The 14,915-nt window shown below is 58.3% G+C and overlaps 3 protein-coding genes and 1 non-coding gene across 4 annotated transcripts; 3 read left to right on the top strand and 1 right to left on the bottom strand.

Annotated features, from left to right (window-relative positions):
• Window positions 1–327: 327 nt before the first annotated feature.
• Window positions 328–407, bottom strand: DCS_t3. Its single transcript has one exon. It is a non-coding gene; the product is annotated as a tRNA-Gly (tRNA).
• Window positions 408–2,384: 1,977 nt separating this feature from the next.
• Window positions 2,385–4,380, top strand: DCS_01031 (uncharacterized protein; the record flags this gene model as incomplete). Its single annotated transcript, XM_040798366.1, has 2 exons — window positions 2,385–3,991; window positions 4,101–4,380. The coding sequence occupies 2 exons, from the start codon at window positions 2,385–2,387 to the stop codon at window positions 4,378–4,380; spliced, it is 1,887 nt and encodes a 628-aa protein (XP_040659249.1).
• A 982-nt stretch (window positions 4,381–5,362) lies between these two features.
• On the top strand, window positions 5,363–6,536 carry DCS_01030 (uncharacterized protein; the record flags this gene model as incomplete). Its single annotated transcript, XM_040798365.1, has 2 exons — window positions 5,363–5,455; window positions 5,520–6,536. The coding sequence occupies 2 exons, from the start codon at window positions 5,363–5,365 to the stop codon at window positions 6,534–6,536; spliced, it is 1,110 nt and encodes a 369-aa protein (XP_040659248.1).
• Window positions 6,537–10,037: 3,501 nt separating this feature from the next.
• DCS_01029 (uncharacterized protein) lies at window positions 10,038–14,792 on the top strand (the record flags this gene model as incomplete). Its single annotated transcript, XM_040798364.1, has 2 exons — window positions 10,038–11,236; window positions 11,315–14,792. 2 exons carry the CDS (start codon window positions 10,038–10,040, stop codon window positions 14,790–14,792), a joined length of 4,677 nt encoding a protein of 1,558 aa, XP_040659247.1.
• Window positions 14,793–14,915: the final 123 nt, after the last annotated feature.

Below are 14,915 nucleotides of genomic sequence, written 5' to 3'. Positions count from 1 at the left end.
GCCCAAAGTTACCCGAGTAATCGAATCAGTGCGAGCTCACTGGGATCGGCCTATCTGTACATAATTTCCTGGAACCAATGAGGCGAAATATGTGTACACTGTTGATATATATTAGGACTTCTTGGGTACGGAGTACAACTTGTACTTAAGGATGGAGGATGCCGTACGAGCCAGATGCCCTCTTTGACACCGTCCCGCGCTGGTATTAGTTCCAAGCCTGGTTGTGACGAAAAAAATTGTGGCAAGACGAGAGTTCTTGCAAGATCTTCCTACCGTTGGGGAAATCAGGCCGCCCCAATCGACCGAATGGGGGCAAAAATAAACGGATGCGTAATCTGGGAATCGAACCCAGGGCTCCCCGACGTTGCGGATGGCAACGGAGAATTTTACCACTAAACCAATTACGCTTGGATAGGTCTCTTTGAAAAGTAGTTTATATAACCAAAACGTATAATCGGATTATGCTGGGTGATAGTAGCCAAGTGTAGGCATCCCAGCTCAACCGAATAGTCGCATATTCACATCATTGCATTTGCATGGCCCAACTCTTGATTCTTGATGTACTCTCCCATGGAATATTCTTGCTCCCTACAGTATTTTCTCGACAATGATTTTGGACTGTACGATGCCATCGCCTCCACCTCGCTTTCAGTCCTGATTGCATGTTGTGCGTTAAAATGCCGTGCTTGTATTCGAGTATACAATTGCGCACGACACGTTTGTGGCAGCAGAATCATACGTAGCACTAGGCGATAAAGATTATAGGCTCATAAATGACGAATAATTATCAGTTCGGTAGTCGTCACAAGTGAACGGCTGACCCTTGAGCTGCGATGCTCTTTGTACAGGGTAGGGAACGCTGGAGCTCGGCTCCGAGTACTAGCAACCCGTACTAGGTACTTGTAGGGAGTCGTTCACTGATGCTTAGTTCGTTCTGCGCGCCGGAGTACTTACGCCGCGGTCATTCGTGGGATGAGTTAGCGCAATACCAGACCTAGTTGGCATATGAAATGTTTGCAACTTGGCGGAATCAAGTGAAAATATGCATAACTTATACTCCTAGCAAGTCTGGCTCAGATTAAGCATCATCGTCTTGGCAGTACGGAGTACATGTACAGCGTATTGGACACAACCGATGCCTACTGGGTAGGTCGTATTGTCGCGCTTGTGGAATAGGTCCTCCTACTACGACGGTGTGTACATGCGCCGTGCAGATACTGCACAAGTATCTTCATGACGGAGAAATACATACTTATTATATGTATGTGGTGATGATGTACACTACAGTACTCCGAAGTACGTAGTAATACCTACTTAAGTACTCCGTACACTCACATGAACGCCGGACAGAGTACTTCGCACGGAGCAAATACACCTACGTGCTGTAAGTACATCTACTGTAATTACCGTACAGATACAGTACACCAAAGTAGCCGCTGCTAGCGGCGATGCGAGATATTATGTCCATACCTGAATTAGCTTACAGTACGTTGTAAGTACCTACCTAGGTGCACGCAGGTCTCCATCAGTACTGGTTGCTACTCCGTTTAACTTGTACATAGGTTACTAGTGTACCTCAGTAGGTTAGTACCTAAGTACTAATATCTCGCCACTACCAAGGTATCATAGTGTCGCCGTTCGGTGAAAGCCCGAACTGCAGTCCCCATGGCACATCGTTCTACTGCGGCGGCGGACGGAACAATGCACCGTACGCATCGTCGTAAACTTGTACTTCCTAGTAATACCTAACCTAAGCAGTACATACGGAGTATTAGTTGTAAAAGATATTGCTACGTAGCACAGGTACATCAACGAGTGTTGGTGCCTGCAAGGGTGATGAGATATCGTTGGCGCCCACAATCGTGACAATTTAGCGAATCGATGTACACTGTACTCCGTACTCCGAAAAACGATCTCCATCAGCACAGCAAAGGGCTCGATGGCGGCCACCCGCGCTAAGCTGGGCGTTCAAGCTCCCTGCGCCTCCACCACGTCACCATTCTACCATTCCTTTCCCCTCCATCATGCCGTCACGCTCGTTCTGTTCCGAGGTCAAACATCTTTAGCGAACGTGCTCGGCAGCAGCCATTTTTCGCAGGCAACTCGCGCCTTGGGCTCGCGGACGATCCCTTCCTCTGCGGGCGGCCTCCCGCCAATCCGCTGGCTGGCGTCCAGCTGTCGATCGCCGCTCAAAGGCTCGATCATCCAACGCACCTTGGTGAGCACCTGCTGGGGGACCGATTGGCCCATGGCCATTGACGACGTCGTTTGACCTCATCGCCGCCGTGCCAGACGTTGCAACGGCAGACTCGAACGCTGGCCGAACCGCCCGCCTGGCCAGCGGGCTCCAGGCTCAATACCGATTGATTCGGATGCGCGACGCCATGCATGCACTCGCAGTCAGGGGGGCCCCCATCAGGAGGAGCATGGCACATGGAGCCATTGCCGGCACCGTCGTCGGAGTCGTTGCCGCTGTCGTTCTGCTCTTCTGCCTCTACCCTGTTGTCGTTCACTGGTTGCGGCGTCGCCGACATGGCAGCCGTCCGCATCTAGATGCCGAATCCAACGTTGCCTGCGCGCACACCGAATCCTCTCCCCACGGACGCCTCTCCTCCAACGACTCCCTCAAGCAGGAAGGCGACGGCTCCCGCGGAGACGTCGAGATTGGTGCGACCCGCAGCAAGGACCTTCAGCAGATATCCCCCGATGGCAGCATCGGGAACGTCCAAGGCCCTCAGGCGCTCCAGTCTCTCCAGTCTGCCCAGCCCGCCCCGGCTTCCCAGCTTCCTCGCGGCTCCAACGACGAACTTTCGGCCGCCCAAGGAGGGGCAGTACCTGATGAGAGCGTTGCGGCCACGCAAGTGTCTGCTGGCGAGTGCGAGGTCGAGCCGTCCGCGGGCACTCCATACCACTATATGGAGTACATGCCCGAGTCCGAGGTGATCGACGATAACCCTGGCGTGCTTACCGGAACCAGTGCCGACTACTACCGGTCGTCGATCCCGTCAGAGGCCTTTGGCATGATGGAAACTCCATCGAACAGTCAAGGCGAAACTCCGCTCGCCAGACGGTCGGGATCCCGGGCGTCCTCGCTGAAATACAACGTTCGGCGCATGTTTCGAAGAAGGAGCGGCAGAGAAAGCACACTCGACTCATACACCGTCTCCAGTGCCGCAGAAAGCTGGCGAGCCTCCGCCGGAGACGCTGCGCCGCAGCAGAATGTCACGAATGGGGACCCGACTGCATCACCGACCCAGATTTCTCCCACCATCACACCGGCCGTGGCCGTACCCGGACCCTCCTCGGGAGACGACGCCGGCTCCTCTGCAGCAGCAGCAACGACGACGGAGACGCCTCCTCGGCTCTTCCAGTCGCTCAAGCATTCCCCTTCTCCCCCGTCACGGCCGGGGCCAGGAACTGTGAACCCGATGGACATCATGCCGGCCACAACCGAGGCGGAAGTTTGGCATCAGACCGAGCACCGGTTGCATTTCCCGACCGACTCCTCCGCTTCATGGGCGTACCCTCCCGAGACAAACGTGAATGCTGTCGATGCATCACCATCGCCAGTGACGCTGCACCCTCCCATGAGCGAAAGCAAAGGTGCCGAGCCGACCGAGGCGGGAAATGGAGTCGATCCGAAGCCCATGACGGTGGCCGAGGCCGATGCGGTGCACGGCGACAACTGCATTGCCGTGCCGGGGCGAATATCGCACGATCGTCTGAGTCCACTGCCCTGCACAGAGCCCGGGCGACGCCCTAGCTGTGTATCCGACCGATCGACGCCATTTGCGGGAGCCAACTCGACGGATGGCTCATCCCACAACACACCCTTAACCCAACTCGATAGCCCGAGCCCCGGATCGATGAACAGCTCCGACTTCCGCCATAGCGTGTCGCCTCAGCCGGTTGTTCCTGCATCCAAGTCAGGCTCGTGGCGATGCGACGAACCCGGCTGCCATCAACAGTTTGATCAACCGCACAAGCTAAGGTATGTGCACGATGCTGACCGACCGTCCCCTGCCCTGTCCTTGTTCCGTACCTCGGTGCCGCATCTTGGCACCGGCATAGCTGACGGGCGCGGGCTGACCCTGTGCCAGACATCACCAACGGTACCACAGCAAGGACCACAAGTGCAACTACCCCAACTGCGGAAAGGGCTTCGGCACCAAGACACATCTCCAGCGCCACATCAATGACAGGCACGAGAAGAAGAAGAAGTTTCACTGCTCCGTGCCCGGCTGTGATTACTCCAGAGCCGGCGGTAAAGGGTTCCCTAGGAAAGACAACTGGAAGAGACACATGATGAAGATTCACAAGATGGACCAGGCGCAGCTGTCGGAGCCGGTCGAGGTCGACGAGGAGATGACGGGCACGTGACGGCCTGGATGTGCGACCAACGCACACGCAACGTCCAGCCTAAAACTGCCAGAGGGACAAGCTCGGAACGAGGCGGAATGCCGAGATTCGTTGTGAGCGGAGTTTTTGGGGTCCAAGAGGATACGGCTGCGTCATTTAAGATACCCTAGGGAGTGAGTGAGAGGGGGGGTCCTCGACCGGGGGAGTGAGAGTTGAGATGGACAGAGTCGGACCTGAGGTATATTTCTTTGCATATTTTCCACATCAATGACGATGACGCCTCCCGCAGCCTGCCTGTCGGAATATGGCTGGGTTGGGGAGGACGTGAATGGACGGCGACTGGTCTCTGCATGAGACCACAGGCATTGAAGGGCTTTCTTTTTCACGGCGATTGGCAGGCAGGAATGCCGGTACTGGGAGACGGGCGTTGGTGAGGCCACTTTTGATGACATGGAAACAAGTACACCAAAACACAGTGCAGTGCAACGTGCTGTTCGGTACGGCAACTGCATTCGAACCTCGAGCATGGATGGAGTCTAGGAATAATTCAAGAGCCATGCTGGCGGTTGGCTGCGGCGGCATGAGCGCTGCGCAGCGCCGCCCATTTCGCTGGTCACTGCTATTATTGGGATATTATTGCTGCATGCACATACATGCCATAAAAACGATGACATGTTTGCTGCCTTTGGGAAGCAAACCTGGGAGGTAATCTGACGTGCAGGCTCTTCGGTCGGCTGTCGGCTGGCGACCTCGGCCGAGCCGACGTGGTTCGGAATGGAGCAAAGTAGAATTCAATCGTCTTGGCGGAGGCCGAAATTTTCGTCAAGAGGCGAGCTTGTTGCATGCGGCTGCGCCATGATGAGCAGGGTACCGTGTCGGTAAGAGGGTAATACTGGTGATTGTCGGACGTTGGACAGCGTTACATGGCGCGGGATGGTGCCGAGGACGAGGATCTAATCATCTAATCTAATCCATCACCCCCACCACTTCCAATCACCAGACCATGCTAGGCGCTGCGTCATGCCCCCCCCGGTTCCGCCTCTCAGCTACCACTCGTTCCACTTCCCTCCATCCGCATACCTCGCAGACGCTCGTGGTACGGAGCGCTTGGCAACCCATCACGCCTGTCACCGCCTACATAAACACCTCATCCCGCTCAGGCAACCTTGGGTTCATTTCCCCCCTTGTTTTCCTCCGCATTACCGGTCGGTTCTCTCGCCCTCACCGTCGCCGTCCGACTCGCAACCGACCCCGACCCTCCGCCCACGCAGGCGATAGTCGACCCGGTTCCCACGAGAATTCGCACAGCAGCGGCTTGCAACAAAGGACAAACAGCGGCCATGAAGCTCCTCGCCCACCTCGTCGCGGGTCTCGCCGGGGCTGTCGGTGCCACGCAGGCGCCCCTCTCGCTCCTGGACAACTCGGCCGAGGTGTCTCGGATCCCGACGAGCTACGAGTCGGCCGTCATGGGCCGGCGTATCCTAGCACTGTCCAAGCTCGGCACCTTCTCGACCGTCTTCCCTGCCGACTCGTCCGCCGGCGGGTTGGAGCGACGACCGGCCGGCTTGGGCGGCATGCCCATCGGGTTGATGGACTATCTTGCCGACTGCGAGGAGGACGGCAACCCGACGGTGCTGGCCATCAAGATCGGCACGACGTTCAAGAATGCGCGGGCGGGGTCGAACATTTCCGTCTCGATGCGCTGGGTCCCCCCTTACCCGCCGAGAAAACGGATCGCGCTGCTCTCCCGGCTCTCCCACTACCTGCCCTTCCTCTCTCGCCACAGTCCCTACGACGACGAGAGGGCGACGGAACAGGCGAGCACGCCCGACACGGCTCCCTACTCGGCCGCCAACCTGCCTCGGTTTTCCATGGTCGGCTACCTCGAGAAGATGGATGCCGACGTGGCGACGGCGGCGAAGATGACGGCCTGCTACACGAAGAAGCACCAGGATGCTCGATACTGGCTGCCAGGCAACGCCATCCACGAGAGCGAGTGGATGAGACTCGTCGTCACCGCCGTCTACTGGATTGGAGGCTTCGGCGACAGGGCCTACATCGGCTGGATACCCGTCGAGGAGTGGAGGAAGGTGACGCGGCGCGAGTGGGAGTCGATTCAGCTGCCCGGGGAGAGGAAGGGCTGGAGCGAGTGGACGGTCGATGGCGGGGAGTTGTGATGGCTCTTGCTGCTTGCTGCTTGCTGCTTGCTCTGTGCTACCTAGTAACCTCGATGGAACTACGGCCGGTGCCGATTGTTTCCATTTTCGCCGTCAGTGTTTGCGTACCGATGCTAGCACAGTACTCGGACTGAGGCACCTGTAGGTAGGTGCTGTTAGTGCAGATGTGCATGCTTGCCAGCACCCCCAGACACCTTACAGTCACACATAGGTGCCTTGTGCCTACTACTGCTGCTACCAATAAGAGTACTATTACTACTACAACTGCTATTACTACTGCCACTGCCAGCACTACCATCAGCACTACCACTACAACCACCAGCACTACCACTACCACAGCCAGCACTACCACTACCACAGCCAGCACTACCACTACCACCACCAGCACTACCACTTATACCTCCGTACCACCACCGCTATCACCACCACTGCTAGATACTGTACACTCCAGGTACGACGCATGCGCATCCATCCGCACCGTGCGCGGTTGGACTCCAGCAGAAGCTTGCCGACGACGAGGCGTGGTGTTACGGCAGTCAATGTCAACCGCGTTGCACCTGGACCGTGGGCCCTGTTTGCAGCCGCAGCCAGCCATTGGTAGCAAAGGCAAGCCGAGCCGGCGTTGGGTGGCATGATGCGCCGCCTCGGGCGTCAATGGTACTAAGTAGAAGGTGGAGGCACACCTACACCTTCGCTGCCTCCGGGCTCGCACTTGCGCATACCGGGCACCTCAGGCGTCGACAGCAATCACCCCAAGCGGTCCCCGAGGCGGCGAGGCACCGCCCATCGAGGAGCAAGGCATACGACCAGGCACTGCCTGATTGGATCGGTTCCAGCGCCGCACGCCGATGGCGGACACAGTCTTACCCAACCTCTTCGGTTGTCGCCGACGTCGGCTGGTTTGCGTTGACCGTGGTTGCAGTGTGCGTACGGAGTACCCATCGACAAATCGATAATGGCACGGGCGAACCCATCCCTGTTGACCAGAACCAGCGATGGTCAGCCTGCCTTTATCGATGCGGAAAGAGATTGGCAGTCACGCCGCTTCGGTACGGTGCAGACTTGCACGGCGTGGTGGCGAGTTGCGCTCCGTACTACGAGTCGTTCATGTTTGGAGTAAGTACCCGTACTGTACTTGTACATTGTACACTACTCTGCCCAACAGCAGTACGGAATAGTTACTCCCAGTACAAGCAGGTCAGGAATGCCTGAAACACCACGTGGGTAGGCCGAGTGAATGTAAATTCTACACTCCGTACTGCACTCCGTACTGCACTCCGTACTAGTACATTTATATTGTAGTTGCTATGGAGAGACCCCATCAGGCCGCACAACAACCTGCACATGCGCTGCGCTGCCTTGTACGTACGTCTACACCTACATGGACCACCTTTGCACGAAACGCACCAGCATGAACGACGACGCATGGAGGTATGGAGTATGTATGGCAAGGGTATACAAGTAGGTACTTGACTGGCACGTCAGTAGGTACATTTACCAATTACCTACCTAGTAGGTATGCTGCAACCTTCTTGTCGTGGCTGCATCCGATGCGCTCCTGCGCTCGACGGTTGTACCTTCAAGAACCCTCCCTCGTGGAGCGGTGTCTCCCGGCTGTAGGGGCCTGTAGCGGCGTCGACTTGCCTGTTGCGGCGTCATCGCACCATGTCAATCTGAGCGCGCCTGGTGGCCGACAGGCTAGTTGTCGTTAGACCAGGCCTCTGGTGCCTCTAGTACCAGCAAGGGCATGTGCTGTACGGAGTACTGTGCGTACATGTACCCTGTACTGCACGGATAGTTTGGTATGTGCTTGTACTCCGTACGGAGTACTCCTATTTGGAAATACGGCATCTCGATTGCATGAATGGCACTTCGTCGTACGGAGTACCTTGGTACAACAAGGTGCCGTAATCGTTACAGTTGCGGCAGACTCAGGGAACCCCTGGGCCACACCCCCAACTCCATGTGTACCTAGTACCTAGTGGTACCTGGTAACTAAGTCAGTACCTGTAGTTCATGTAATAGTGCCTACTAGGTAGTAGGCTCTGTACCTAGTTATTAGTTGTTATGCAGTACAAGTACCCCTACAGTATTCCATGCAGGTGCAGCAGATGCACTCGGTAGACAAACTGTACTTAGTTGTACAGTATTGTATTGTACATGGATGTTCAGTGAGAGTGCTCCATACCGCAATGCAAGAAGCCCTTCCGCCGCCTTCTAATACGAGTCGAATACATCCCCCCAATCCTGTAAATGCTTCATCGCCTGCCCTGTTATCCAACGCGTGCAGGAGTCTTATTACTCCATACGTACCAAACTCGCATGCACCCGCTATCTATATCGGGCGCTCCGTTCAAGCTCGCACGGCCGTGTACTAGCAATACAGGGAAGTACATGCAAGTATGGTACAACCAGTACTCCGTAGACGTGCCTGAGTTGGTGCATGCTAGCCCCGATCGCAGGTACCTCGCTCCGTGTACGGAGTACTGTACACATGGAGGTTCGTACGTATAAATACTCAAGTGTACGTACTTACCTGCATGTACTGTAGATAAACCTCACTTTTACATTAGTACGTACTAGGTAGCTGCACCTTGTGTGCTGTAGCACTCCGGAGGAAAACACCGAGATAAATATCTACTAGGAAGACACCTGCTACGCAAGTCACCCGCTCGCCGTCGTTGGCCTTGGGTGCTTTTCGTCCACGGCCCTGGAAGATACAAGTACATGTGGGGTACATGTATACTGCGAGTGCATGTACTTAGTATCGTACTCTAGACGTTTGGTACCTGCCAACGGCTGCATGTCCTTGCAGGTACAGCCAACAGGCACTAGGTACCGGTACGTACTGCCAACTGTTTGGTACCTTCGAGCCGGCACCTAGGCCACCGTTCGGCGGTGTGGCTCGGCCGCTTTTCCGAGTACCTAATTCGCTCGGGCACTTGCCGGTACGACGGTGTACTTCGTTGCGGTACATCGAGTACGTACGCAAGTACCAACGTCGAGCCCATCGTCGAGTACCCTGAGTGCCCCGGCCGCCCCGAGTGCCTCCAGTGCCCCCAAGCGCAGATCTACCACTTACCACTCCGTAATTACCCTGGCACCCTATTGCCCACCTCTCCTCACCTCACCTCCCACCTCGCTCAGCATCCATCCAATCTCCTCACTCTGCCTCTCACTTCACCTCCCCCCGACCTGCTTGGCATTTTCCGTCGTCGTGCCTCGTCCGCCGCTCTTGGCAACATCGACCGCGTTCCACCACCACCCCCGCCCCCTGCCGACCGCCTTTGCGCGCACGCGCTCCTCGCGCTCCTTCACTGCTCGCTCCGACCTCACTCCTGCCCTCCCCCCCCCCATTGGGACCGACGTGGAAGCAATTGCTCGCCATCGACCTGCTTGATACCCGGCGCCGTCTCCCATCCCGTGAGAGACACCCTCGACCGACACCTCCCTCCACCCTCCGACCCTCAGCGGGATGGCTACCCGTAGCCAGTCGGCATCATGACCTCCAGGCCACCTCTGGGCGTCCCGTCGCGACAACCTCAGCGGGCCCTCGTCTCGACTTCCGCCCAGCATCCCTCGCATCAGCAGCGCTCCCTCCCGCCGCCATATCTCTCCACCTCTACCCCGCCCGCGCGAAAGGACAGCCAACCGAATGCTGATGTGACCAGGGACGCCGTCGATCTCGTCCAAGGTCGCCGTGTCTCGACACCTCGCCATGGCGCCTCCAAGCTGCGCCTCGAGCTCTCGAGCGAGCTGGACCTTGGCTCTGCTCCTTCCGTCACCCAGTCTCCTCGGCCGCTGACGCCCTCGCGCGGGGAACCCATGGCTGAGCCGACGGATTCTGACAACGCGAGTTCTGCTCCCTCCGACGACTCCGACGACGTCGACTCGCCCGTACCCATGCCGAAGCGTCGAGTGCAAGCCTCTCACCAGCCCCGGTCGGTGCCCCGTGTCTCGAGTGCCTCCGCACCCGCCCAGGCCAAGCGAGAGGTTCGGCCGAAACCGTACACGGTCGAGGTGCCCACCAACGCACCGCGCTTCCCTGCCACCGGCAAGGCCGACGACGGCTCCGACGTCGACCCCTTCTGCAAAGGCCTCTTCTCCGGCCAGGCAGACTTCTTTCCTTGGTCCGGCAACCACCACGAGGATCTCTGGGCCCCCGAGGCGATCCAGAAGGGAACCTGGGACCGAGGCTACGCCAACGAGTCCGCCTCGGCCCGCCTCGCCCTCATCCCTGCGCTGAAGCAGAAGAGCAGCATGAATGCGCTGTCGAGCATCTTCATGGGCATCCTGAGCCAGCGCAGGTTCGGAGGTCAGATAACGGCGCCCTCCACCTTCAAGCCGCCGCCTCGCGTCACCCTGACGGACACGAAACGAGAGATGTGGCTCAAGGATCTGGCGAACCCCACCATCTCCCTCCGACGCCTGAGCCGGACCATCCCCCACGGCATCCGCGGAAGGACCCTTCTCGACCAGTGCCTGAACAAGAACGTGCCGACCGAGCGTGCCGTCTGGCTCGCCAAGTGCGTCGGTGCCAACGAGATTCGAGCCTTCAAGCGCAAGGGTGCCGGCGGAGCCTTCATCATGGGTGGCGAGTCGAAATGGGTCCGAGATTGGACCATGTTCGTCGAGCAGTTCCTCGAAGCCGTCGTCTCCTCCTTCAGCGAGACGAATTGGAAAAGCCGAGTGACCTACGCGTGAGCCCCTCCACTCCCCGCAGTCACCGTGCCGTGCCGTGCCGCCGACTAACGGAGCGAACGTGCGCCCTCGTGCAGAATTCGCCTCGCCACGACTCTCTACTCGGCCCACCTGTTGGACAGAGACCACTACCTCGATTGGATCCTGTCAGGTTTGGAGAACAGCGTCAACTCGAGAATCCCCATGTGGATATTGATAGCCCAGATCACCTGGGCCGATCTTGTTCGAACGCGAAAGCACAGCCGCCGGCTGGCCTTTGCTTTCCTCGGCCACTTGCGCACCGTAGGTCGACCTTGCGAGAAGCAAACCCTGGCGAAGCCGGAACATGCTGACGTGGAGGTGAAGATCGAAAATGACGTCGACGGCGACATATTGGTACAGCTGTCGGTGCAGTTGTCGGCCCTGCTGCGAAGGCTCCTCAAGCACAACCCGGAATCCTTCATAGCCCCGACCAAGTGGCTCCAGTATCGAGACGCCCTCAAGGCCTCCTTCTCCGCCGCCGATGCCCCGTCCCAGAGGGCCTTCCTCGCCATCAACCGCAGGAATATGCGACTGCTCGTTGCCACGACCACGTCTCCCCCGGCAGGGCGGCAGTACCTCGTCAAGCTCCTCGACTCGACCGTTCTGGGCCAACATGACGACACCCTGGCCGCCAAGTGCTGGTCCACCATGGACGACAAGTGGGAGATTGTGAAGACTCTCGTCGAGTGGGCCACCTCCCTTTATCGACCAGGTGTGACCAAGGCATACGTCGCCGCGAGGCTTATCAAATCCTGGACGAGACTTGACACCAGCGTCAACGCCACCCCCGTGCTCCTCGACGTCGTCGGCAGCGTACTGCCGGGGCAAAGGCTGCAGAGCAAGGTCATCTTTCACCTCGTCGCCGAGCTTGTGCGCCAAGGGCTCTTCTCCGTCCCTCACTACGTTCAGTGGCTCATCGGCAGAGGCGGTCTGCACGACGCCGCCGACGTGGACCCGGACGACGCTCCTTGCGCGTCGAGACTCCTTGTCGAGCTGCCTCTCCACTGCCTCCCGGAGAACCAGCTGGTGCAGAGAAGCAACCTCCTCCGGCGTGCGGGCCAGTATTCGACGGTGGACGAATCCCAAGACATCAGAAACGCCCTCGGCTGTGTCGACGACACCCTGGGCCTGTCTCCGTATCTCGGCGGTACCGATGCGCAGCCGAAGCGCTTCCCGCTGCGAAAGCTGCTGCGACGCGTCTTGAGCAGCAGCAAGGCGGTCCAGACGGCCATTGGCGCCCACCTGCGCGACGTCTTGACACCGGACCTCGTTGCCAAGCTTGACTCGGCCTCCGCCCTCTCCGTCTTCGGCTCGGTCCGCACCCTCACGGAGGCGACGGAAGATTTCTCAATGCTCTCCCATATCCTCGACGTCTTCACCGGCACCGCCCACGTCGACGTCCTCGCCGCCTGCGCCGACACCGTCAGTTTCCACCTCGATATATTCCTGGCCCTGGACTGCGCCGACAACCTTTTCGACGCCCTCCTGCGCCAGCTCAGATCCGCCCACCGCGAGCACGGGTCCGTTCCCCGGCCCCTGCTGGTAGCACTGTCATGCCTGTCGCATAGGATGCCTCGGCGCGAGGAGCTAACCAAGCAGCTCGAGCGGGAGCTTGCCCAGAGCGACAGAAGCAACGCCATCGATGCGTGCTCACCCTTGTCCGACAACATGACGATGCAAACGCAGAGCACTGACGGCGAGGTGTCGGAACAGATCGACAAGCTGCTCGCTAGCGGCAACACGATCGATCACCCGACAATGAATCGCCTGTTTCGACACATCGTCCCGAAGTTGGAGCTGGGCTGGACCAAAGCAGATGAGAACCGCAAGGTCTTTGCCCGACTGCTCGCGAGACTGCGGATATTTGACTCGCAACATTTCGACAGGCTCATGGCTGACTGGATAAGTCATATCCGCACCGTCAAGACTCGACCGAAACTTTCCGAGCTGTATCCGCTCCTCGTCAGCCTCGGGTGCCTTTCTATGTCTATCATGATCCGCACGGCAAACGCTGGGCCGGCGACAGTGGGGGACGCGCCTCTCGATCCGGGAGCGTCACCAACCGGAGCCGAAGTATATCTGCAAGAGACTCTGCACCTAATCGTCGTTCCTCTTGCCAAGTCCACCTACCTCGACGATGGCGAGACGTACCGGTACCAGATCCAGCAAAAGTCGTCGCTATCGGAGCCGCAGTCCAAGGCGCTGGTGCATTTGATACGCAATGCGTTGGTCGAGTATGCCGCATTGCGGCGCCGTGCTCCGGCCTACACTTTCCTGCTCGATGAAGTGTCGCTGCAGGACCAACTCCTCGAAACGCTTCAATACCTCGTCATTGCCGACTCGACTGCCGTCGCCCACGCTCTGAACGTCGGCGCCCTTCCCTCCAACGCGATGGTCCTTGTCCACAAGATCATCACCAAGCTTCTGGCGCCCGGCGATGATGGGACGCAGGAGATATCATTTGACCAGATCCTCGGCCTCGCGAACGAACTAACGATGCCATTCTGCCAGCTCAAACTCAACCTGGACCTGTCGGCTCCGTTGCCAACGGCACCCGGCCAGGTCAGCCAAGAGGAGAAGGGGTCCCGATTTGAATCGTTCACCAAGGCAATGGACAACGCCATTGAGGCCAGGAGCATCATGTGGACGAGCTTGTTGCCCTGTCTCGGCCATGACATTGCTCGCAATCTCAGCAGCCAAGCGCATTTGAGATTCTTGGCCCTCATACCGTCGCTGAAGTCCAACACTTTTGAACAAGACGCCACGAGCGAGCACCGTGCCCATCTTTCCAAGAACCTCTTGGGTGTCATCGAGACCATCATCTCCGGACGACCGGCGCCCCGATCCGCCCAGCTCACGGCTAGCTTGGTAGGAAAGCTGTCGGATCTGTGGGCCATCGTCTCGTGCCGGGACGAGCAGTGGCAGCAGGCTCGCCAGAAAGTCGTCGAGCACTGGCTGCCGGCGTTTCTGAGGTTCATAACCCTGCACAGCGTCTCGGCGCCCATGCCGTCGCCGAATCTGAGCCAAGTGGCAAGTCGATTACCGATGCCGTCGAAGCATGAAGCCAGGGCCCGCATCATCCTCATCTTATGCGGCATTCTTCTTGAGCTCGACTCTCACCCGCAGACGGCCAGGGGCCCGCTGTCCCAGGAGGTTTTCGACATGGCGATCTACCTCGTCGACAGTCTCCCGGACGACATCCGAATCCAATGCGCCCGCACCATCCTCCACAAGCCCGGTGGCTCGTCGAGCACCAGCACCACGTCGGACCCCCGCATACACTACCTTTTCAGCGTGCCTCGGACGGCACCGATGGAGAACCTCAGGCTTGTACACCGCGAAAAGGCGACTAGTGCTTTCTGCGCCATGGCGAGGGGCATGGGTGCCATGTTCGGCATCGGCCCAGTTGTGCAGGAACGCATCACTCCGTTTACCCTTCGGCGCTGGGAGATTCTGAGCGAACCGACGCCCAACATCGGGGAAAACGATACGAGTCTAAGCCTTGGCCTCTTCGCGACCATCAAGATGCGCTGACTGGCATACCCGCCGGAGGAGAGTACTTGGACGCGACATGATGTTGTCTTGACGCGTGACTCTCGTTTTCTTTTTTCCATTGTTTGCCCAGTATCCGCACCGGATCCGTTTCGTTTCAAGCAT

Source organism: Drechmeria coniospora, chromosome 01, assembly GCF_001625195.1.
Source record: "Drechmeria coniospora strain ARSEF 6962 chromosome 01, whole genome shotgun sequence".
Classification (NCBI taxonomy): domain Eukaryota; kingdom Fungi; phylum Ascomycota; class Sordariomycetes; order Hypocreales; family Ophiocordycipitaceae; genus Drechmeria; species Drechmeria coniospora.
This window is presented reverse-complemented; position numbering and strand designations above follow the sequence as displayed.